Source organism: Procambarus clarkii, chromosome 86 (assembly GCF_040958095.1).
Source record: "Procambarus clarkii isolate CNS0578487 chromosome 86, FALCON_Pclarkii_2.0, whole genome shotgun sequence".
Lineage (NCBI taxonomy): Eukaryota > Metazoa > Arthropoda > Malacostraca > Decapoda > Cambaridae > Procambarus > Procambarus clarkii.
This window is the reverse complement of record NC_091235.1, coordinates 14,035,172-14,061,598: the sequence shown is the minus strand read 5'-3', so window position 1 is coordinate 14,061,598 and position 26,427 is coordinate 14,035,172. Positions and strand designations below refer to the sequence as shown.

General features: G+C 43.2%; 1 protein-coding gene across 1 annotated transcript in view; it reads right to left on the bottom strand.

Moving 5' to 3' along the window:
* Positions 1-24,943, bottom strand: part of Hsdl2 (Hydroxysteroid dehydrogenase like 2) — a 29,251-nt gene extending 4,308 nt beyond the window's left edge. Inside the window, exons 1-6 of the mRNA XM_045759240.2 lie at positions 24,785-24,943; positions 19,883-20,046; positions 18,476-18,689; positions 15,073-15,278; positions 14,542-14,739; positions 11,605-11,741 (exon numbers count right to left, since the gene is read on the bottom strand). Coding sequence (XP_045615196.1) covers positions 11,605-11,741; positions 14,542-14,739; positions 15,073-15,278; positions 18,476-18,689; positions 19,883-20,046; positions 24,785-24,801 — 936 coding nt within the window. The 5' untranslated portion in view covers positions 24,802-24,943. The remainder of the gene's footprint in view (positions 1-11,604; positions 11,742-14,541; positions 14,740-15,072; positions 15,279-18,475; positions 18,690-19,882; positions 20,047-24,784) is intronic.
* Positions 24,944-26,427: the final 1,484 nt, after the last annotated feature.

Below are 26,427 nucleotides of genomic sequence, written 5' to 3'. Positions count from 1 at the left end.
GAGACATAAGATGCCCAACATTCACGTTTAGCCGTACGGATGGCCCTACGGGCCACCGCACTCGCTTTCCGAAAGAAAAGAAAAGAATCGGTCGTCTGCCTACGGCGGTGCCTCTTCCAGGCTGCACGCTTACAGCGGACAGCCCGAGCACAGTCCGCATTCCACCAGGGAACGCACTTCCGAGGACCCCGAGAGGAAGAGCGAGGAATAGAGCGGAGGGCAGCGTTGAAGATAGTGTCATGAAAAAGGAGGAGAGCGCGAGAGAGAGGCAGAAGGGAGAGGTCAGGGAGAGCAGCACTGAGGGTAAATAGGGTCCAGTCTGCCTTAGCAAACTGCCACCTAGGGAAAGAGAGGGAAGGGCGAAAAGAGAAAAAGGAAACAAGGATGGGGAAATGATCACTTCCATGGAGGTCATCAAGAACCTGCCACGTGAAATCTAAGTAAAGAGAAGAAGAGCAGAGAGAAAGATCAAGACAAGAAAGGGTGCGAGTCCGAGAGTCCAAATGAGTGGGCTCACCAGAATTCAGAAGAGACAGGGAAGAAGAGAGGAGAAACGGCTCAAGGAGGCGACCCCGGGTATTCGTCAGAACGTCACCCCAAAGAGAATGACGACAATTGAAGTCACCCAGCAGGAGCACAGGCTCCGGCAAGGAGTCCAGGAGGTGTTTCAAATCAGGAAGAGAGAGCGGGACACTCGGGGGGAGATAAATGGAACAAACTGTGTACCATTTCCCCACAAAGATACGAGCAGCAGAACAATGGAGAGGCGAAGGAAAAAGTAAAGGAACAAAGGGAACATCAGCCCGAATCAAAAGAGCAGAAGAATTAGAAGCCCCAGCAATGGCTGGGGGGGGGGAGAGAAAGGAATAGCCACGAAAACGACCAGGACGAGCACCAAGCATTGGCTCCTGGAGACAGACACAAAGGGGCGAAAACCGCGAAATCAGAAGTTGGAGTTCGAGGAAATTGGCGTAATAACCTCGAACGTTCCATTGAAGAATGGACAACGACGAGAAGAGAAAGGACAAAAACAGAGAACAAGGAAGAAACAAAGGCGAAAGACCAACAGAGCACGTTAAAGAATATCAGGGTCGGGATCAGGGTCAGCAAAGTCAGGGTTAGGGGGCATGGGTAAACTGAGCAAAGACGGAGGGAAGGAAACGGGAGAACAGAGCAGAGGTGGGCGGGCAGGGTCTGGAGGAGGAGGAGGAAGAGGAGGAGACAACGGAGAGGAGCCGTCAAGGACAGCAGCAGGAGGAGGGGGAGTAGAAAGAGGGGAGCGCACCCCAGCAAGAGCAGCAACCGAAAGGGAAGCAGGGGCCAAAGAAACCTCCATAGCAGGAATAGGGGGCGCAAGCACTGAAACGGGAGGGGAAGGAGCAACAGAGCCAGAAGGAGGAGCTGAGGAAGAAAGCGAAGCCTTCTTACCCGCCGGGGAAGAGGAAGGAGAGGAGCCAGGCTTACGCTTCTGACTTAAAGAGACCGGTGTCCCAGCAACTACGTACCGGGCAACGGATTCCAGTGTCTCAACAGGAGAAGCCGAACGAGAGCACACACGACGGCCGTTAGGAGAGCGATGGACATCCGCCCGCACCGACAGGCGGTGGGGAGAGCCAATAGATGGAGGAAGAGGATGGGAAGGAGGATCGGAGGGGGACGAGGAAGAAGACACAGAAGACACGACAGACCGGGTAGAAGGAAGGGGAACCCCAGACAGAGGACCAGGAGGAGGATCCTTTGGGAGAGAACCCAAAGGAACAGAGGAGGGGGCAGTGGGCGCATCAGGGTCCAAGGCCCGGAAACGGTTGTGAGTCTGAGGAAGGCGGGAAGGACGAGGAGAGGAAGAGCGCAACACGCGAGCATAAGAGATATTAGCATAAGGCGGGAGCCGGCGAACCTGGCGCCTCGCCTCAGGAAAAGATAAACGCTCCCGGTGCTTCAGGTTGAGGACGGCTGCCTCAAGCTTGTAATGGACACACGCACGGGAGAAGGTAGGATGGGCCTCACCGCAGTTGAGGCAACGAGCCTGGGGAGAAGTGCACTCCGACTTAGAGTGACCCTCGCCACCACACAAAGGACAGAGAGAGACAGTCCCGGAGCAGCGGAGGGCACCATGCCCAAACCTCCAGCACTTGTTGCAGAGCCGAGGAGAAGGAATGTACTCCTGGACAGAGCACCTGGCACCAGCAAGAATGACAGAGGGTGGAAGGGTCCTACCATCAAAGGTAATCTTCACAACCCGGAGGGGTTGACGGCGACTACCACGAGGGGGACGAGTAAACGTGTCCACCTGGAGAATAGAATGGCCCTGGGCAGCGAGGATATGGCGAATATCGTCGTGGCAGTCGCGCAGGTCCCGAACACCGGTTGCAACATGGGGCGGGAGCAAAATAGTGCCAACACTGGCATTCAATTGAGCGTTCTTCGAGACCCGAACGGGGGTCTCGCCAAGGCAGGATAAGGCAGCCAAGCGGGAAGCAGCATCCTGAGAAGGAGCAGCAACGACACGTGTACCGAGACGAGTGGGGTTGAAAGTAATGGAGGCATCCACGGAATCAATGAGATGGCGATGAAGGGAGAAATCGTCAGGAGGCGCAGAATCAAGAGGGAGGAGATCAAAATATTTGGCCCACGAAGCGGGACCAAACAAGGCTTGATAGGTAGCAGAACTGGAAGGAATCGAGCGAGGGCGGCCGTGACGAAGACGGCGGTGAGAACCCCCAGAGAGAGAGGGGTTAAAAGGCGCAGTAGTTACAACTAGAGAAGGAGCCGCGCCAGGGGACGAGGTAGTCACCACTGGGGGCTTGGGGCTCGACCCAACCACAGAGGAGGGAGGGGAGCCAGGGGAAGGAGTCAGAGAGGCCAAAGGAGGAGCAAGGTCGGGGCCCAATGCAGCGGAGGCTACAGAGCCCGGTCTTCCAATACGGACCGACTCGGGGGCTTGGTCGCCCACCCCACGAGCCTGAAAAGGTAAGTCAGAAGCAGCCGAAACAGGGGTTATCATCTTGACGAAATTAAGAATTCACTCACGAATGTGCCCCCACACCCACCATGGAGCCACAATTAGAGGCAGGACACCCAACAAGAAGCTATCGCCGATCTTGTCGGGGCCTCCTAGGGGTGCGTCGTGAGTATACGCCCCACAAACGCCACCTTAAGAAACCGACAGTCCGTCGAGATCGGGTTCAGTGACGAAGTGGGGATTGACAATAAAAGGTTCCCCTCGCTCTCGACGTCGGGTACTGCAGTTCTACGGGTGCATGAGTATGCCTCCTCAAGCACCCGGGCGTCAAAATAGAAGAAGTCCATGGAAGAACCAGAACGAGTAAAAGGTCGGCAGGAAACGGCAAGCAGATAGGAGAAGAGGGGGGAGAAAAACGAAACAGAAGGAAAAGGAAAAGGTGCCCAGCAGAATTGGAGAGGACGGCAGCAGGAGCACAAGGCTAGAAAAAGACAGAGGACTGTCCTAAGGAGCATCACACTCCAGCAGCCGCCCACGAAGCCCCCACACGGCGACAACGAGCTGAGCGGGGAGGGGGTATCGAGGGACAAGTGACCGCAAGGGATGGTCTGAAAGCAAGACACATGCTCGTCCTGGAAGTCAGGACATTCAACAAGGATATGCACGAATGTAAGAGGGACAATGCAGTTTGGACAATAAGGAGCAGGGTGATGCCCCATTAAGTGTCCATGAGTTAAGCGTGCATGGCGAATACGCAACCTTGCCAGAGCCATTTCCCACCGCCAGTTATGGTGTTTGAAGGAAGGCCACAGGGACACACTGCTCTTAAGAATATGCAGTTTGTTACCAGTAACAGAACACCAACAACCCTGCCAACAGGCAAGGTTGGAGGAATGAATAACTGGGTAAAAGTCAGAATAAGGAGATGAGAGATCTTTATCTTTATGGAAGATGGGACAAGTGTGGATAGCTTCCTTAGCGCCAGCATCCACATGCTCATTTAAAGAGACACCAAATTGGCTGGAAACCCAGCAAAACTCTACTGTCTTAAATCTACTGGAGATAAACACCCAATGTTTGAATCTCTACTACCACCGGATGGACTGGATTAAAGGACTCCAGAGCCATGAGGATACTGCGAGAGCCAACTACAACCACAAAGTAGGATTAACAGCAAGAAAGCAGTAGACGAAGAGCATAGAGAACATATAGATGCGGTCAGGAAAAACAACAGTAGCCAACACCGTCTGCAGACTTAGAACCATCGGTGAAGATGGAAATGGAGTGGGAGTGTGAAGAAAAGTGTTCAAGGAAGAGGCGTTTCAGAACTGTAGGAGGAGTAAAAGCTTTAGTGATGTAGGTCATGGATTTGCAAAATTTAGGAAGGGGGACCCTCCACAGGGGCAAGGATGGAACAACATGGAGAAATATGGGTAATACTAGCCAAAAGAGAATTTTGCAGGAGAGACAACTGGAGTAGAAAGAGGCAGGTGTTGAAGGGGAACAGGAACTACAGGAGGGAGAAAAGTCAAAGCACGACATAGGCGAGAGTGAGGGTGTTATAAGGACCATACAAGGTAGCAAAGACAGTAACGATTACAGCAGTCCTGGAGAGACAAAGCCAGTGTCAACATACAAGCTGAGGGTAGGAGTCAAACAAAAGGCACCAGAGCCGAGGCACAACCCAGTATGGTGCAAAGCATCAAGACAGCGAAGAGTAGGAGGAGAAGCAGGTGGGTAAGCAGGGTAACCATAATCGAGTTTAGACAGTATGAGAGAGGAACGTAAAGAGAGGAGTGCGCACCTATCTGCTTCCCAAGAAGTATGAGACAAAACCTTAAGTAGGTTAAGGGCCTTAGAGCATTCAACTCGGAGGCAAGAGATATGGGGTGACCAAGACAAACGAGTGTCAAAGATTAACCCTAAAAGCTTAGCGGAATCCCTGTACACAAGGGGATGGCCATAAAGCGACAAAGAGGGACGAAGAACAACATGCTTCCGAGTAAAAGTCATAGCACAAGTCTTAGACATAGAGAACCTGAAGCCATGGTTGGTGGCCCAAGATGACACGGCATCAATCGCAAGTTGAAGTCGCCGTTAAAGGAGAGGAGAATCATCACCCCAACAGCAAAGGGTAAGATCGTTGACATAGAGAGCGGAGAAGACACCAGAAGGAAGAGAGGAACGAAGACCCTTGAGGGAAACCAGAAAAAAAGAGTAGTGCTCATAACACTACTTTGGGGCACACCTTCGCATTGCTGAAAAGAGGCAAGGAGAGTGGCACCAAGCCTCACTCGAAAGGAACGACGAGAGAGGAAGCTTCGGAGAAGGAGAGGGAGATGACCACGAAGACCAAAAGAATGAAGTTGGGACAGAATATGATATCGCCAGATGTCGTCGTAAGCCTTTTCCAGCTTAAAAAGGAAGGGCAACAACGGAGGTCTTCGCAGCAAAAGCAGTATGAATATAGACCTCCAAGTTCACCAGGAAATCAGTTGTGCAGCGGCACTTGCGAAAACCAAATTGGGAAGGGAAGAGGTGGTGATAGTGTTCTAAGAACCACATCAGACAAACGTTAACCATACATTCAGAGAGTTTGCAGTCAATTGGTGAGGGGCAATAGGGCGAAAGTCCTTAGGGAATGTACCAAGAGACCCTGGTTTTCGGACAGGGAGGACAACGGCATCAAGCCAGTCCTCAGGGACTGGCGACAACTCCCAGACTCGATTATACAGACTCAGTAAATACTGAGACGTGCACGGTGGGATATGGTGAAGCATCTCATAATGAATGCCATCAGAGCCCGCCACCATAGAACCGCAGAGGGCCAGGGCAGACTGAAGTTCAGAGAGAGAGAAGGGATTATTATAGGGAAGTCAGAGATGGGTGTAAAAATTCAAAGGACGAGATTCAAGAACAGGTTTACGAAGAAGGAAAGATTGAGGAAGACAAGAACCAGAGCTAACAGAAAAGTGGGAACCCAGTTCGGTCGCGACCTGCAACGGGTCCGCCACAAGAGTACCACGAAGGTGAAGGACCAGCGAGACATCGGGAACGAACTTACCTGCTATCTTGCGGATATGCTTCCAGATCTGTGGCAGAAGAGTTTCAGACGTAATGATGGAGACATAAGACATCCAACATTCATGTTTAGCCGTACGGATGGTCCTACGGGCCACCGCACTCGCCTTCCGAAACAACAGAGAAGACTCGGCCATCTGCTGGCGGTGGTGTCCGCATACAGTGGACACCTCAAGCACAGTCCACGTTCTACCAGGGAACGCAATTCCGCGTCCCCAGAGAGGAAGAGCGAGGAATAGAGCGGAGGGCAGCGTCGAAGACGGTGTCATGAAAAAGGAGGGCGGCGCGAGGGAGAGACAGAATGGAGAGGTTGAGAGAGTAGCACTAAGGGTAAATAGGTTCCAGTTTGCCTTGGCAAACCACCACCTAGGGAAAGAGAGGGGAGGGTGAAAAGAGAAAAGGGTAACAAGAATGGAGAAATGGTCACTCATGGAGGTCATCAAGAACCCGCCACGAGAAATCCAAGTAAAGAGACGACGAGCAGAGAGAAAGATCAAGACAAGAAAGGGTGCGAGTCCAAATGAGTGGGCTCATCAGAATTCAGAAGAGACAGGAAAGAAGAGAAGATGAACGGTTCAAGAAGGCGACCCCAGGTGTTTGTCTGAACATTACCCTAATGGGTATATCGTCAATTGAAATCACCCAGCAGGAGCACAGGCTCCGGCAAGGAGTCCAGTAGGTGTTTAAGATCGGGAAGAGAAAGCGGGACACTCGGGGGAAGATAAATGGAACAAACCGTGTACCATGCAGCGGGAACTACAGAGCCCGGTCTTCCAACACAGTCAGACTCAGGGGCTTGGTCGCCGACCCCACGAGCCTGAGAAGGTAGAAGAGGAACAGATTTCGACAGAGATGAGAGGAAAGATGTTCATTCACGGATGTGCCACAAACACCCATTATGGAGCCACAATTAGAGGCAGGACACCCAGCAAGAGACATGTTGCCGATCTTGCCGGGGCCCCCCTAGGAGTGCGTTGTGAGTATACGCTGCACAAACTCCACCAAGAACCATCAAGTCCGTCGAGATCGGGTTCAGTGACGAAAGGAGGAGTGACAATAAAAGGGTCCCCTCGCTCGAGACGTTGGGTACTACAGTTCTACGGGTGCAAGAGTATGCCTTCTCAAACACCCGGGCATCAAAACAAAAGAAGGTCAAAAGAATGATCAAAACAGGCACAAGGTCAGTGGGAAATGACAATTAGAAAGAAGAAGAGGGGGGGGGGTAGAAAAACAAAACAAAAGGGGAAAAGGAAAAGTTGTCCAGCAAAATTAGTGAGGACAGCAGCAGGAGTATAAGGCCACAAAAGGACAGAAGACTGTCCCATGGAGCATCACACTCCGGCAGCCGCCCACCAAGCCCCCCTCACGGCAACAATGAGCCGGACAGGGAGGGGGTGGTGAACATAAATGTAGATACGTATATATAATGTGTATATATAGTGTAATACCAGCAAATGGAGTGTTGGGAGAAGCCATTTTGGTGAGGGAGGTGGCAACATCTGCATGACTTAGTCATGCTGGGTAAGGGTGGCCACTATGCTCTTTGTGCACTATACCAGCTTAGATGAACAGAACATATGGATACTTGTATATATAATGTCTGTATATAGTGAATAAAAGCAAAAACAGTATGGTGGGAGGAAGATGTTAACAAGCAAGGAGTTTTTGAGGGAGTGAATGGCAGCAAGAGGCTGGTTGGCAGATGTGGTGGCCACTCCTTGTTGCTTTTTGACTTGCAATATAAACTTAGGTGTTCGTTATGGTTAACAAAACATGCAGATACTTATATATATAACCTGTGTCTATAGTGTAATAACTGACAAAGTATTTGTTTATTGTTTTATGAATATACAATACAACAATACAATTTTATTTAGGTAAGGTACATACATACAATAAATATTTACAAGGATTGTTTGACTTATAGGTAGAGCTAGTACATACAATGCCTAAAGCCACTATTACGCAAAGCGTTTCGGGCATATTGGGCATATATATCGGGCATATATAATAAATGAATCAATAATATGCACACCAAAATTTTGAGTACAGCGATGATTCACACATTTTATTATATAAATATATCACACTACACACTATTGAATAATATTACAGCAAAAACCAAAGAAAAAATCAATCACATTGAAATAATTAGATAATTATATCTTTGTGGCAACTCCTGCCTGACAGCTAGGGGCGAAGCAGAACTTCCTTGACGCTTGTCGAGTCGGCGCCTCTTTTTTGCCAGACTTCCCTGCCCTATTACGGCCAAAATATGCCACTTACTATTTTTTTATTATTTTTCCCATGATCAGGGAATACAAATTAACAGGTTTATAAGATTTTTTTTTTTTTTATGCGTCTGTGGGTGACAAAGGCCAAATAGCCTGGAGGAGCTTAAGGATTAAGAAGAAGAGCGCTGTCTTAGAATGACCCGAGTCTCCACACAAGGGTCAAACACACACCACACTTGTGCATTTGAAGGGACCATGCTCAAATCTCCAGCACCTATTGCAGAGGAAAGGAGTGGGGATATACTCCTGAAAAGAACATCTGGCACCAGCAAGAATTACGGAAGACATAAGGGACCTTCTATCAAAAGTAATCTTCACTAAGCAAAGAGGCTGACGACCACCACCACCCCGAGGGAGTCTAATGAACATATCGATCTGAAGGATATAATAGCCTTGGGCCTCAAAGATCTGTATCTCGTGACACTTTCAGATTTATATCACCAGTCCCAACATGGTATGGGAGAATAACTGTGCCAATGCTAGCATTTAAGAGGACATTTTTTTGAGATCTGAACAGGGTTCTCCCCAACGCAGGCAATGCAGGACAATGAGGCTAAGCGGTCAGCCATTTCCTGAGTAGGGGCTTCAACAACACATGTACCAGTATGGGTGGGGTTAAAAGCGACATAGGTATCCACCGAATCAACTAGGTGTTTACGGATGAATAAATCATCCAGACATGTAGAATCAACACGACCGTGATCAAAATACAGTAATCTATGTAACAGGACCAAACAAAGCTTGGAATGTATTAGAACTGAAACAAAATGTGCACGTGCGACTGCTGAAGTGATGGCGCTGAGCATCCCCAGTAAGAGTGGGGGGGGGGTAAAAGGCGCAGTTGTTATAATAAGAAATGGAGCCACTCCAGGTGAGTTGGTAGTCACCACTGGGGCTTGGGGGTCAACCCTGTCACAGAGGTGGGAAAGAAGCAGAGAGGGGTAGTCAGGAGAGTCAGAAGCAGCTTGGTCTGGGCCCAATATAGCGGAGGGCTACAGAGCCCGGCTTTCCATCACAGTCCGACTCAGGAGGCCTGGTCGCTCACCCCACGAGTCTAAGAAGTTAAAAAGAGGGTAAGATATCGGCATATAAACGAACAAGTAAAAATTTAATCCATGAATAAGCCCCCATATCCACCATGGAGCCACAATTAGAGGATAGGACACCCGACAAGATGCATCCCCCCCCCTCAGGGGTGAATCATGGATATATACCCTGCAATCGCCACCTTGAAAACCGTCAGTCCGTCGAGATTGGGCTCGGCAAAGATTGACAATAAAAGCATCCCCTTTGCTCGACAACGTCAGGTACCACAGTTTTACTGTTGAGTGTGCCTCTCCAAACAACTGGCGTCAAAACAGAAGAAGACATCTGAAAGAATAATCAAGAATGGTAAAAAGTTGGTTAGAAATAATCAGAAAGGAGAAGGGGAAGAGATAAAATTAAACATAAGGAAGAGGAAAAAACACCCAGCACAATTTGTGAAGATGGCAGCAGGAGCATAAGGCTTCAAAAGGACAGAGGACATTGTTCCATGGAGCATCACACTCCAGCAGCCGTCCACCAAGCTCCCTCACGACGGCCATGGGATGGAAAGGGAGGGGAAATCCGCTAGTAACATTCATGGATAACTGCATTTGTAACCAGGAAATGGTGGCAGGATTTCTTTCAAGGGTCAAGGTAAACTACATTACATCCACATAGATCTTTTATATCCCTACTTGCACCATATGTGTAAAACGCACACAATAATTGTCATGTGACGAACGATATCTGCATTATCCCGTGAATCAATACAGGATGATGGTTGCAGCCTAAGTGTTGATATAGATTCATCTGGTGCTATGGCAATTGTTTTTATCTATCCTGACAGCTGATTTGATTTCAACATTAATGTATATCTTGGAATGAATGTGATCGCGAGCTACACAAGAGCAATTTGAAATTGTCTAAAATAATGTGTAAATGCATAGGTCAACTGGTATATTTTCACCTTAAGTAAAACTCCAATACTTAGCTGATATACTAAAAAAATAAATAAAAATATTTTAAAATTTTGTATATATAATTCTGCGGCTGCATTATTAAGTGTAGGGACGTCCATTTTTTTTCTCTCGAGTCCTAGCAGTGGACAGGACTCGCGTCCTCGCTAAAAATAATTGTATAAAATTCATTTTTTATCTGATTGACCTCGGGATAGTTTCAAAATCAGCACCTTTAGAGTGTGCACAATTTGATACTAAAATGAAAGATGTAATACGAAACTTGATGTCAGAACACTTGAAAGATTATAAATACGTTTTTGGGTCAAAATTTTAAATTTTAAAATATTTGTTAAAATTCTATTTATTGTGCTATTATTATGGGACTAGTTTTAAAATGTGCGCCTTTAGATTGCAAACAATTTGATACTAAACCGAGCAACGTAACACAAAAATTGATGTCAGAACACTGAAAAGATAAATACAGTAATTGTGATGATGAGAGTTCAAAATTAAGATATTTGTTAAAATTGCAGTTATTGCTCTATTATTATGAGACTAGTTTTAAAATGTGCGCCTTTATATTGCGAACAATTTGATACCAAAACGAGCGATGTAACACGAAAATTGATGTTATCAAACTGAACGAGTACACACATTAGGTTGTGGTGTACAAATTGGTGCTCGTCCACGGGTAACTTTAGGCTTTGCTGCGGGGAGTCTCACCAGGCTTTTGGACATTATATGCACATACACCTGCAGGGAATTTAATTGTGAACACAATGATACCAAAACGAACGACGTAGCACGAGAATTAAGGTGAGAAAACTAAAACGAGTATACACATTTTACTGATTTTGTGAGCTCACGGGTAACTTTTCCGACTTTAGGCTTTGCTGTGGGGAGTCACGCTGGGCTTTTGGACATTATCTGCATATACACCTGTAGGCAATTCCATTGCGAACACAATGATACCAAAATTAACGACATAGCACGAGAATTAAGGTGAGAAAACTGAAACGAGTATACACATTTAGGCGTCGCTGCACGCTCGCCCGCACCATCTGCCCCATGACGTCAGAGTCTGCAGTGCTCACACGCCGCACGCGATAGTGTTAAATTCTGTTGCCATCATACAAACTCAGTCTATACTTCCCTAAATTATTTTCTCATTTTTTACCATCACGATACTTGCCACTCTAGCATGAAACACCATTTACAGGGTTTGAACCCATCTCCTAGGCTCAGAAGTGACTAAATTATATGAAAACAAAATAAATTTTACCTGGGAAACTTGTCCACTGGCCTCGGGTGAAGCTGCCTGCTGTTGTGTGCCAGTAACAAATTTAGAAGCAGATGCTGCTTTTTTAGCCGAGAAGCTGTCAAATTCATCCAAAAAGAAATCGGGCATAAGTGAAACACCTGTAAACCAAAAAAATATAAATTGGTTATATGTAAGAGCCTCTGCTAATTAATTATAAGTGAATGTACCACAAAAATTTGTTTTTTTTATTTATAAATACAGAAGGTTTAACATTTTACAAGGGATGAGGGAGCAAAAGTAGGACAGTAGACCACCCAGAAAAACCCTCACAATGGAGAACAAGGGACTGCCTTCCAAGAAACCAGTTCCATGGCAAGCCTACTTCAAACATACAAAGAAAGTAAAATTGTCGTCCACACTTCAACAGCAATAAACATTCCATTCACCTGGGCTGTATGGGTATCGAACTGTGGACCCCCACATGTCGATACAGCGCCTCACACGCGTGGGGTCAATGGTTCGAGACCCATACTGGCCAGGTAAATGGAATCCAAAGAAAGCACGGGCAAACAGAGCAATGTTTTCATAACTTTCTGTACTAAATAAGGCTTATCTATATACTCAGTTTCATAATCATAATCTTTATTCACAAGAATGTGTGTACAAAGAACATAGGAGTAATGTACAATTGTAGGGACACGAGTTGCACATACTATTGAAGCCACTATTACACAAAGCATTTCGGGCAAATATAAAATAGTAAACAAAATCTAACAAAGTGTGAGGGTGTAAAACATTTAACTTGCTTTTCCTTTAGTATTAACAAAATGAGAACGTTCCTAGAAAATAATAACTATTCTATTCTTTCGACGAAAACACAAAAACGTCTTCCCTCATGAACATTTCTTTCAATGCTTTTGTCATGGATTGGCTCTGTTTTTCATCAGTATCCATCTGGAAGTCAATTTGCAGTATTTGTAAAGCCAGTAACAACAAATACCAGAGATAAAATAACCAGAATGGGGAAAACTTTTCAACTCTATGGGAGGCTGTGGCTATCACGAGCAAAGTCACGAGAACAGTGAGCATCCAGCGTGGGTGAGAGCCCACACAGTGGGGTCAGGATGCCACATGGGGTATACAGATAATGGGCAGTAGTTGGCACACATTTTAAGACAAGTCCCATAGTATTTGGACAATAAATGGAATTTCTGCAAATATTTAGATTACCGACGCCTATTTGCGTCACCGGGCATACTTCGTATATTGGCTCTGACAGAATACGCAGCATCGGGCAGTGAAAAAAAATTCAATTTTTTGTCTGAATACTATGGTTTTTTCTGTGTGCCAACGTCTTCCCATTGTCTGTATACCCCCACATGGCATCCCAACTCTGCGGCATGGGCACGCACACATGCTGGAGGCTCATGGTTCCTGTGACCTTGCTTCCTACCACCGCTGCTTCCCCTCCAATCAAAACGTTTCCCAGTTCCAGTAATTTTATCTCAGGTATTGTTGTTACCAGCTTTATAAACACTACAAATTGACTTCAAGATGGTTAGTGATCAAGAACAGAGCCAATCCATGACAAAAGCAGTGAAAGAAACGTTATGGAGTGTTCCTCAGTAGTATAGAAAAGTGAAACATGTTCTTGTATGCAAATACTGTATCCCTTTACAGCATTCTATTGCAAACAATTTGATACCAAATTGAACGATGTAGCATGAAAATTGAGGTGAGAGAGCCGAAGAGTATAAACATTGGAGTGTGGTGGTGAGCTCACGGGCAACGCTTGGCCAACCTTGCGGTGAGCGGTGGATTGCCCGTCGGGGCAGCGATAGTGTTAGGGGGTAAGTTTGTTAGCAGTCAACCAAAAATGGACTTTATTTAGTTCAGTATTTCCAGTGCCATTTAGAATAATTGGATTAGCATGTGAGAAAATGAAGGTTGTATCATAGCAAATAGAATTGGCTTCAAATATTGTGTGATATTTGGAAGATCATTGATATATATACGAGAAAGAAGAGTGGACCATGTATATTTCCCTTCAGAAAGCCAAATGTTAATTGTTAGAGTGGAAGTAGCAGCATCGTTAACTGAAACATACTGCTGCCCATCAAACTAAACCTCGCTGTGTCCCGCTTAGGAAGAGATATACCACTTATGTCAGACCAATCCTGGAGTATGCTCCATAGTGTTAATTTGAAAAGAAGGTTATTGTGGTTAACAGTATCAAAAGCCTTACATAGGTCCAACTAATAGTCGTATGAGGTACTAATTTTTTACAAGACTTAATTTTTGACTATGTATTATGTTAAACATATTTATAAGAGCATCAGTGGTGCTTTTATGGGGCCTGAAGCCATGTTGGTTTGAGCAGAGTATATTGTGCTTGCAGATGCTGAGTCACAATAACGTGGCTGAAATATGTTGACCAGACCACACACTAGAAAGTGCAGGGACGACGACGTTTCGGTCCGTCCTGGATCATTCTCAAGTCGATTATCAAGTCACAATCAACTTGAGAATGGTCCAGGACGGACTGAAATGTCGTCGTCCCTTCACTTTCTAGTGTGGTCTGGTCAATATATTGTGCTTATTGAGAAAGAAATAGAGCTGTCTGTTTCTTTCACTTTAAAAGAAGTGAAAGATGAGAGAAATAGAATACTTACGATCAAGAGAATCAATACCAAAAACTACAAAAATGGAAAAGTTACAAGTACAGCAGTTAATATGGAGAGGGGGAGCAGCCCGAATCCCTCACAGCCAGCCACACCAGTACCAACTTTAATAATCAACTATTTCAACTGCCCAGACACCCAAAGGAAAATTAAATAAGACTAATGGGTATTGCACTTTATCAAAATTAGCTTTTTTAAATGCAAAATAAAAAATCTGTTGCACCTTACTTTGAATAATAAACAGTTGAGTACATGTAAAAAATACTCTATTACTTACTTGGATCAACTGCATAGTGGTCCAAATTCCTCACTCCCTCAGCTTTTAAAACATCATCATCAACAGCAAAGTTTCCAGTGTATGATCTTGAGTCCTTGCAGAGCATGACATAGGCAGCATCAGCCATGATTTCTGGCTTTCTGCACTGCTTGTTGACTTCACCACCAACCAACATCTCCATGGCAGCAGTGATGATTGCTATAAAACATTAACATTAATATTTCAACTTATTATTATTAATTTTTATATTATATTATTTATATATATATTATATATATATTTATATATATATATGTCGTACCTAGTAGATAGAACGCACTTCTCGGCCTACTATGCAAGGCCCGATTTTTGGCAACAATGATGTGCTAGAAGAGGGTTGGTTCCTATTAATTTATATGAATTGGTATACCCAGAAATAGCTACCTGAAGAAAGCACACTTAATTAAATACATACCATAAGAATGTTTAATATGTCTTTGAAGTTGCAAAAGACTAACAGGAAAATATCTGACTAACATTTCAAGGTCTTACCAGTGCGGGGCCAAAGTGCATTACATGCAATGCCATCATCTCTGAATTCTTCTGCCATACCCAAAATACACATAGACATGCCATATTTAGCCATAGTGTAAGCTACATGATCTTTGAACCAGCGAGGCTTCATGTTGAGAGGAGGAGATATATTCAAGATGTGGGGGTTTGCACTTTTTAGCAAATGGGGGATGCATAACTTGGATCTGTTGGAAGAAAACTTTGAATAGCACATTAATATACCAGAGTACAGTATTAACCTGCAAGAGTATTAAACATTACTGCTTGGGAAGAGAGACTAAGCTGCTAAGGCTTTGAGAAGGAAGTGGTTCAGATTTAAACATGTGACTTCAGAAGAGCATGAAAAAATGGGGGGAGTGGAGGAGGGGGGAAACAACTGTAGTCATAACATTCCTAAACTAGAAAATACATTGGGTTAAATAGCTGTTATACAACATGTACTTATGGATAGGACATAGCAAAAGATGAGAACAAGACTGAATTGCTATGTGGTATTACTAGGTAGCATTATGATTAAGTCAGATTGAACTAGATAACATGATTAATTGCAAGACAGATCAAGGAGAATCTCTCTCATCAACCTCAGTACACACAAGAGTCCCAACTACAAATGAGTTACATTCTGAACATGTGTTAATGAAGCATTTGTTCCAAATGTGGAACAATATTCTATAAATATGGGAGGCTTTTATGGACCACAAAAAATAGTAAAAAAAAAAAAAAATCAATATACGGTGGAACCTCTGTTTACATATTGTTTGGTACGAAGTCAATTTCCTTGTAAAATTTGACTCGGTGTACGAGTTTGTTGATACATGTATTGTCATCGAGCACATGGAATCTGCTGGGTGAGGCACGCTCAGTTTACCAATGTATCCCGCCTAGTGACGACCACGCTTGAATTCTTTGTGAAGAATTTCATTGTTTTTCACTGAATTTCACAGAACCAGTGGCCCGCAGGTAGCGACGTGCATCATGTGTTGTGTCTGCCACTGGACAACAATGCAATCCTAGCCTAACTAACCTAAGAAGGTTAGAAGCCACCATAAGAAGCGACAGTATTCGGCACAAGATGTGAAAATGAAAGGTCTAGTGAAAGTGAAAGAATACCAGGAGAGAAAGGACAAGACCACTGAAACTTCTAGACAAAACCTCTATGAAAGGAAAGGAAATGGCGGAAAGATCGCCAAGAAATTTCATGATGTTGCCGAGACGAAGACTGCAGGTGGGACACTACCAAAGAAGCCACCTGATCACGATACAAATGATGATACACCCGTGTCAGAAAAACCAGATGCAAAGATCAAAACAACAAGTCGAACCAACAAGGTACTTCACCAGCCGACCTGCTGAAAAAGGGACCTGAAACTAAGGCTGGGCTGGCTACATGGAGCCAGGAGAACCACACTCCCCTGATAGGATTTGAGTCGAGCCAGAACCCGGAGCAACAGCTGGACCAAGAGAAAGAGGTATCCTGACAAAAAGCGTTCAGCGTGGGGGCATAGCAGTTGGGGAGTGGAGCCACATACAATGGGAGATACCGAAACCACGCCGACGTGACGAGGTCCACCTTTGGGCACCCATACGTCCAACAGAGCCAAAGGAAGGAGGCAGTATCAACGGTCCACTCTGTGAAATGAAGCACGACAGGCCGTCTGCCAAGACGTCGGACACTCCCTGAACAGCATGAAGAGCTAAACCCCGGGAACTCAGAAGAACTACCCATAGCAACTAGCCCCAAAGCCATGGACAGAAGACAATGAACTACGGGGAAGCATTCCGAATGGAGCCTGAGCACAGAGGAAGCCGCATCCATCACAGCACCTGCCACACCGTCGCAAACTCCCACACTGTGCTGCGAGCCTGACAACCCTGTTCGAACTGGTGAGCACTGGTCACAAAGCCCTAACCAAGAGACAAGGCGTCAGTAAACACATTGAGCGAGAGACGGGGAAGGCACCATGGCACTGAACCCCAAAAACCCGAAGAGGAAGCCAGAGATGCAGCAAACCGACGCAAGGACACCGGGGAACTAACCCAGCAATCAAGAGAGCAGTGAAAGAGACCGCCCCGAAGGTACCAGAACAGCCTTCGAAGCCAAACCCTGCGCAGCAGATAAACCAGCAGGGCAAAGTTCAGGCTCTGGCACAGCTACTCGAGCAACCGCGAAGTGACCCGGGTACCCTTCAAAACGGCCAAAGGCTGGACTGAAACCAGAGAAAAGCCATAGGAGGGAGAGAAACGGACACAATCTGAGAAACCCACACTAGGCCCAGCCAAGGCCGAACCCAGGATGGAACCAACTGGACTTCCGCCAAGTTACCAGGAACTAAAACCTGGCAAGCTGGGAAAGAACAGAACCCCAGGTAGCAGACTGGCAGGGGCCCCACATCAACCAGTCAAGGCAGTCTGCCAGCCAAGAAGACACTGGGACCTCGTATCGCACCCGATAATTTTAAGAGGAACCGAACTCAAACAAAACCGGACCCAACAGAGGCGTAAACTGGGTCTCGCAGGAGGTCCCAAGGGCCTTTTGAACCTTCCCAGGGGGAAGCCGAGAGGAAAAAAAAACTCCAAAAAGACTAATCCGAGGAAACTGAAATGAACCCGAAGGGGAGCCATACCTACCACATTTGCCAGCGGATTAGACTGTATTAAATATGTTGTCTGTTTTGGATAAAAATGAGCCCCATGTCTAAAATGGCCTTAATATGGACAGGATACTAAGCACCGGAGGCTATGGAGCTGGACAAACATATCAGGCAATATCACTAGGCACAAAATTGATGCAAAGAATAAAATATCTCATTTTTTTTACTCATATTTATATATACTGTACCAGAGAGCACTGGTACAGCCACACAGGGCAAAATCCAGAACAGGAACTTGAGGCCAGAGGTGACCAAGCTGACCCCAGCACATCAGTTCAAGAACTGGAATGATGGGCTTCTGGCTCCTCTTCCTGGGGGAGGAGGGGGTGGGGGGGGGGGGGGGGGGCTAACGAGCAGAGGTGCTAGTTGGAAGAATTTTTTTGTTTGTTCCTGGGGAGTTCTGCTATGTTTGGACGTACATTGCAATTTTTACCAGCTTGTGGTCTGTTTTGTTTTGTATTGCCTATCTTTCTGGGTGCTTTATCGGTCAATGGCAATTACGACATACTTTACATTTAAAGTGCTTGTGGCCATTGCTCCTTGAGGCTCTGAGGGAGCCAGGTTCAGGCTTGTGGTTCCCGGTAGGCATAAGGACTCCTGTGACGATGATACTAAACTATTATAGAACACATCAGTTCGGATAGCTTTAGGGAGCCGATGGGGCTAACCACAGAAAATAATTTAAAGCTGTTAAAATTTTTATATACAGAAAATATTGAGCTGTAACTTACACAAGGTATGTTCCTCTGGTATTTATGTGATGCATCAGGTCATATTTTTTCAGTGGAGTTGCCAAGGTTCCTGTGAGGGAGATGGCACTGGCATTGTTAACAACAATATCAATCCCACCAAATTGCTTCACAGCATTATCTACAGCCTGCCGCACAGATTCCTCATCGCGAACATCCACAACACATGGCAGAGCATGCCCTCCTAACGATTCAACTGCATAGGAAAAAAAAAATTAGGATTTTTATCTATATTGGTACAGTATGCCTTTTAAAAAAGTTTTTCAATAAAAATAATACTTGAACAATTTTAGGAAACAATGATTAAAATACTGAAAGTTTTCCACATTAAGTTCTCTCCCTCTACATAAATTACCTCACTTTATTCATTTCTTAACAGTTAAAATTTTGACCCGATTAATTTTTAATTCAACACGAGAGGCACCTCTCATTCCTTATCTTTCATCATCCAAGTTACTTATCTTCCATATTGTCTTAGCATCATCAGCACACATGTTCATATAATTTAATTATATTGAGAGAGACAGAGAGAGAGGGGAAAGCCAGAGAGAGTGAGAAAGGCAGAGAGAAAGCCAGAGAGAGAGAGAAAGCCAGAGAGAGAGAGAAAGCCAGAGAGAGAGAGAAAGCCAGAGGAAGCCAGAGAGAGAAAGAGAAAGAAAGACAAAGACAGAGAGAGAGAATCTTTCAGTAACAGGAGCACTGTGGAATGATGCATGAGAAGAAAACACATGGCTGGATAGGTTGGCCAGGTCCGGACAGGTTCGCTTAGGGCATGATATGTAGGGTGACAGATGGGAATGACACCTAACAGTCTGCTCATGCAATTCTTAACAATAATAATTTTTTTATAATATTAGATATTATACTTCTTGATTTTTGCATTAATATATCATTTCAATGTAATATGTGTTTTGAGCTTAAGTCTCACAATGTCATTCAGTAACATGGCTGAAACTCCCAGTAATCCAGATTTTGGTCCAGGTTTGGCAGAATTTGGTAGACAAAAACTGACTATTTTAGTCGAATTACTCAAGGGTCTGGGTTCCTGGAGTCCGAATTAGTAAGCTCGTAAAGTACAAGAACCTGCTATAGTTGACACACTGTACAGTGTATACAAATGATTCATCATCCTTTCTGATGGCAATTATCTGGTCTCATGCAGGAGAAAGAGCATTTATAATGCCTGAACATTATGTCACTCCGCTCTCTGGGATGGCTTATCCATGTCATTATATTTCATAAATATTACACTACAGAAGCTGCCTTTTAATAATTTAAATTGGCCAATGCTGATTCTATCCAAGAAAGGTATTAGGGCAACTTAACAGATTCATGTCTGCAGAAGAGACAAGACTTCAGCAGTAGTTACAGAATTACTTTTGTACTCACTCTCTTTTGCAGCAGTAAAGATTGTTCCTGGCAATTTTGGATGAGGCTCTGCAGTTTTGGCTGCTATTACAATGTTGGCACCATCCTGAGCTGCTTTAAGAGCAATGGCTTTACCAATGCCTCTACTGGCTCCTGTGATGAACAAAGTACGGCCTGCAAGCTTTCTGTAAAATAAAGTGTGCCATTAGAAGTGTTTATTTAATTATTTAATAATTAGTTAATTATTTAATATAATTAGTTTATTTAATAAAAGCTAATTATGATAAATTCAGGTAATTTATCTAAAAATAAAATATTTGCGTACCATCGTGTTCTTCATTTTCTTAACCCCGTGGAATGTGCTCATCGAGATCTTTGTTGACGGACGGTGCGCTTAAGAAAATAACTCACGCATGTGGTAACCTGGGTAGCAGATGGATGTCTTGGGCCTCCTGTGAGCATCCGCCATCTAGAAAAAATTCCCTAGCTTGCTCCATGGTTGCGGGTAGGCTCAGTTTGTAGCGAATAACCATGGATGGCCAATGTACACCTAGTTCCTGGCCACCCAAGGATTGCATAGTGGAAAAATCACTCGCAGAGAATGAAATGTGAGGTTTTGTATCTACAGAACCTTGATAGTTAAAGTGACACCCCAAGACCAAATAATGACCAAACAACGATCAGACACGAGTGATACTGTTATAGGTAATGACAATGTGGTGAGCGTATCCCTTACAGTACAGTACAAGGATTTTACACCACTGCCGCATCCCAGGTCAACACCACTCCCAGAGAGTTCCACATCAACTGCGCTATCTGCCATTCCTCTACGCCGTGAATATATGAAATATGACGGGTCCGGGTTCACATCAATTCTGATACTAGTGGCTCTCATTATGTTACTAAATGGAGTTTTGCAGTGTCAGCAGCTCACCATGAAAACAATGGGGTGTAATTTGATACGAGAACTAGTCGATTACCCTTAATGGTGCCTGATCACTCTAGGAACCAATGAACTAGTGGATGGGATTTCAACCTAGGTTGAAGTCCTGGTGGATTGTTCCCACCAGGACACATGATCATTTGCCTAAGTAAAAGCTGCTACAACACTATGTATTGGCCAAGCAGTCCTTTCCGTTTGAGGTCTACCTCCTAAGAGAGGTAAACGTAGATAAAAATCTCAATACACGATGTATCAACTGCAAGTAGTATGACACATACGTATACAAGATTAGGTGCAATTACTGCAAAGGCATCAAGATAGAAAAGAAAGTATAACATTTATTATGGGTAATCACAGATGATGTTTTAGGTGTAAATGAAAACTTGCATAGAAATAGAAAAAATGCATAAGGCCTGAGAAGGGTCCAAAAAAGCCTGAAGTGTCCAAGAAGGCCTGAGAAGGGTCCAAGTAGTGCTAAGACTACCTTATATTTGTTGCTATGGGCAAAGAAAATTAATATTACACCATGACAATGTGACCAAGATACTGTACTTATCTTGAGATAAAGTTATCAATCACAAACATGAACAAATGCTCTTTATGCATTAATATGTCTGATTTTTTGTTTAAAATAAAAATCATTGAGAAATATTATAATTTTAAAATAAGACTGAAGCATAATTTTATAATCAGAAATACTGTATCATTATTTGATTAAAATATGACATGAATGATGGAGCACTATACTCTATGTGAATTAAAAATTAGGTGAAGAACCCACTACAGCCTTGCATAAAGCTAATGACAAAAATCAACAAAACATTACCGATACTGTAATATGAAGGATAATTAACATACACACAATATTACATGTAGAAATGTGCCTTTTTAAGATAATATATAACCCTCCAAAAATTGTCCGAGTGTTTGGTTGGGTACTCTCACCTATTTGTGCTTGCGGGGGTTGAGCTCTGACTCTTTGGTCCCGCCTCTTAATAGTCAATCAACTGGTGTACAGATTCCCGAGGTGTTTTTCTTTTGAGGTTGGGGTATGTGTGGGTAGAGGCACAAGGAATATGTAGAAATAATTAGTTAGCAATAAAAGTCTGGAAACCAGCTTCAGACATCCACACATTCCACATCCTATATCATGGGTACCAGTGAATAATAAGATCTAAATTTTATATGAATTGTAGCATGATACAGTATGTATTTCTTTTCTAGATTAGTGTATTTGCTAAGTGATTTGAAGAGAGTTTATTTTTCTGTCCCCAGGAAAATAATCCCAGACACCCTAGGAAAATCTCATAGATCACCCACAGACACCCCTCCTGTGTCTGGGAGTGATGTTTTTCAGCTTTTTTTTTATGTTTCTAAACATAAAAGTAATATACCACACCATGGGTCCCAAAAAAGTCAGTAGTAAGGTTCAACCTAAGGAAACACATGTGAGGATGACACGAGTCATCCATAAAGGTAAGCTATAACTTTTTACATAATAAACAAATATTTTGCAAAATTTACATTATTTATTATGGGAAAATTTGTTAAGTTCTTTGTACACATTCTTTTGAATACAAATTTTGAATTTGATTTTGCTGCTGCTGTCTGTCATCCAGAACTAGATTCAGACACTGGCGGAAAACATCAAATTGTGAATTGATAATCGCCTTGATCATGGTACTGTACAAGACAACTTCAATGACAGCAAGCAACTAAAAGTTCTAGAATATTTTTCCATGGATCATGGTTAACTATTATATCCACACATAATTATATCTATATTTAAATCACTGTTTAAAATTCAAGTGATGACAGGGAAAATATATGATAATCACATCATTCAGAGCAATAAACATATGACAATAATCACACTTTAAACAAACTTAATCTAACTTACCCCAGCCTAACCTAATGAAAACCAGCATTTTATATATATACTCTGTTAGGTGAATGAAATCATTGATGTATTCCTTGATGCACAAGGGAGCCTTTTTGGATACTTTTGAATAATTTGGATATTTATTGTTTTATTCTTCAAACCATTTTTACAAACCACTTTTATTTGAATTTATACTTAATGGTCTCACTGTACAGAGGTTTTAGGGAACGTAACTCATTTAATATTAAACCCAAAACATGGTAATTAAACTGTAGGTTTATGGAGTACTGTATTTGATTGCAAATGAAAAGAAGGTAGTTATTCAATTGTACAAATCTCTGGTGCTTCCCACACTAGATTATCCAAGCAGGGACACCATCTTCAAAAAGACACAGCTTCTTTGGAGAAAGTTCAAACCCCAGCAGCAAAAATCATTCCAGAACTAAGTCAACTCTCATACCAGGAATGGTCGATGGCCACAAGGTCAACACTGCAAACCAGACATGACAGGGCTGATCTCATCAAAACTTTTAAAATACTAAAACAATTTGGAGGATGCTGATCCAAACCACTTCAAAAGGTCAGATATAACGCAAACAAGGAGCAACGGTTTCAAGCTCAACAAGCCACAATGCAGGAGATGCTTTTTCACCAGCAGGGTTATAAATCCATGGAACCAACTACCCCACCAAAGACAAAAATGCCAAAAACTGTTGAACTTAAAATTCCGCTCTAAAAAAACATCAGGACAAACGAGGAAACTATTGACAAGCCGGCAGCTTCCTGTCCTAATCGAGGCCACTAGTGTGTTAGTGGCCATCTGGTAAATTGAGGTAAATGTGTCCCTTCATGCCCAGTGAATTTAAAAACTTTAACCAAACCCAGCCTAAACTAACAATATACACAGTTTTAACCAATTACAAAACAAGTTCATTGAAACAGCATACAAGATATAATTGTACTCACATACCAGCAGCCCGCCTGTATACTCGGTATATAAAACCTTGGAACCGCCTACCCACTGAAGTATTTTGAATTCTTTTTATTTATATACAAGAAGGTACATCAGGTTGTGAAAGTACATTAGTGATTGGGCATTACATTCTTGCAAAGCCACTAGAAAAAAAGCACTTTGGGTAGATCCTTAATCTAACCAATAAATGTAATAGGTACATTGCAACAATTTGAATTCAACATTTCTACATTATTGAAAGCAGTCCCAGTGGTGTAGTCTTAAGACACTCACCTGGCATTTTGCGAGTGTTTTGGCCTGGGTTCGTATCCTGGCCGGGGATTATTTACCGGGCACTAATCCTTAACTGTAGCCTCTATTTACCTAACAATAAAATGGGTACCTGGTTGTTAAACGATTTGGCAGGGTCGTATTCCAGGGAATATTAGGATTAAGTAAAACCGTTATAATTCGGCTGAAACGTCGAAATATGCAATAAAAACTGAATTTAAGGACTTGCCCGAAACGCTATGCGTGCTAGTGGCTGTACAGGAATGCAAGAACTCTTGTGTATATATATATAAAAATAAAGATAAAAATTAATAGATTATACTGAAGAAGTTGCATGGCTTGAGTAAATAGGGTAAGTGGGTAGAAGATAGTCTGTTACTAGCATATGGTGAGATACTATGAAGATGAAATTTGGTACTTTTTGATTCTGTTTTTCAATAAAGAAAGAGTTGAATTTTTTTTAATTCATCAGGGAGTGTGTGCTATACAGATAAGATCAGGTCAAATGGTGTGACTTTTGACAAACTATAACATGCGCCACCTACATCTCTGAGGTTATAAAACACCGAAACAGATGTACAATACCCAGCTTCTTGGGGGTATATATGGTTCACTTCAGTTGTGAACTAAGGTCATTCAGCTACTGCCACGGCTTTATTAATAACCCTCTATCTTGCGATAGACCTTAAAGAAAGCACCAATCAAAGAAAGCACCACCAAAGAAAGTTGTTGTTATATATTCAGCTACTCGGAACAAGTTCCAAGTAGCACGGGCTATGGTGAGCCCGTATATATCCAAAGAAAGCATATGTTGAGCCTTAAGATACGGGTAGGGAGTGACAGGTGTGGACTGACCCGGCGTTAGTGATCATGGTGCGGGTGTACGAGACGTCTGAATGTGATGCACCTCGTCCAGCAGCTTCTCCACACCTACCGAGGGTCGGGTCCAACACTGCTCGCCACCTCTGCCTCACTCGGCACTCGGCGACACATTTGGCAAGTATTACAACATATATAATTTAAATTTCAAGCAACAGATGGCAATGTCACTCGGCAAAGCCTAATAATACATAGAGCTAAGAACATAGTAATTAATTTAGTTTAGTGTGTCAGCAGAACTACTCGCATACTTTACGTCATTATATAATGGAATGTGAAAAAATCGCGGAATTTAGAGATAACACCATCAATAGTGTCCAAGAAATGTGTAAGTACTTCATTCATAATGATGTGCTGCCCGAAATCTTAGCAAAGTATCCAAAATTTGCTTACTGTAAGTAACGCATGCATATGACTGTAAAGCTGCCGCCCAGTTGGGTGGGTTTGCAGCAAGACTAGTAACTGTGCGACTCACCATAGATGTAAAGTGTATAGTGACTGTTGTGAGCCTCTTGTTGATGACTTGTGACAAAAGATTATTGATGTGTGTATTTGTGTGGGTGATTAGATATGTATGTGTATGTATAAATGTATACGTATATATATACATGTATGTATGAGAGTGTGTACATGTATATATAATATTAATAATTTTGTAACTAGCGTCAAAAATTGTTATTTGATTAGCTAAACAAACTAGAGGGTTCAGTTCCTGAACCGATTATGTGCCTCTGTAATCCTTTACACCATCGCCCACGGGATGGGTATGGGGTGCATAATAAAGAAAGAAATTGTTTAGTTATATAAAATAATAATATAAGTTTTTTTTATTAACAAGCTTAGGTATGCACAGCATAATTGTGCTGCTATACCCTATTCTATATGAAAGATTACACAGTGTAGATCAAAAATTAGCTATAAGGTCATCATATATTCCCATCTCACAGGATGGTTAGTCATACATGGAGTCAGGGGGGAGAAAATACCAGCCCCAATATGCCCGAAATGCTATGTGTGCTATAGTGGCTTCACAAGAATGAAAAATCAACTTAATTTCTATGTTCTCTGTTAACCCCCAATGTACATTCTTGTATATAAATAAATAAATAAATAAATACAAAAACAAATCAACTCTGACTAAAAAAAATCAGGAAAGAACATAAATGTATTCTGATTGATCTATTAGCCCCCACTAGCAAAATCTGGGTACAGCACAAGAATATCTTCGAATATTCCTGAGTGTATGAAGTAGTTACAATTCAATTTCTTTCTTTATTATGCACCCCATACCCATCCCGTGGGCGGTGGTGTAAAGGATTACAGAGGCACATAATCGGTTCAGGAACTGAACCCTATAGTTCGTTTAGCTAAGCAAATAATATTTTTTGACGCTAGTTACAAAATTATTAATGTTGTATACACATGTACACACTCCCATACATACATGTACATATATATATATACGTATACACATATACATACACATACATATCCAATCACCCACACAAATACTCACATCAATAATCTTTATGTCACAAGTGATCAACAAGAGGCTCACAACAGTCACTATACAAGGCACAGCTCAAAATACCTCATACCATTTGGTCTGAAGTTACTTA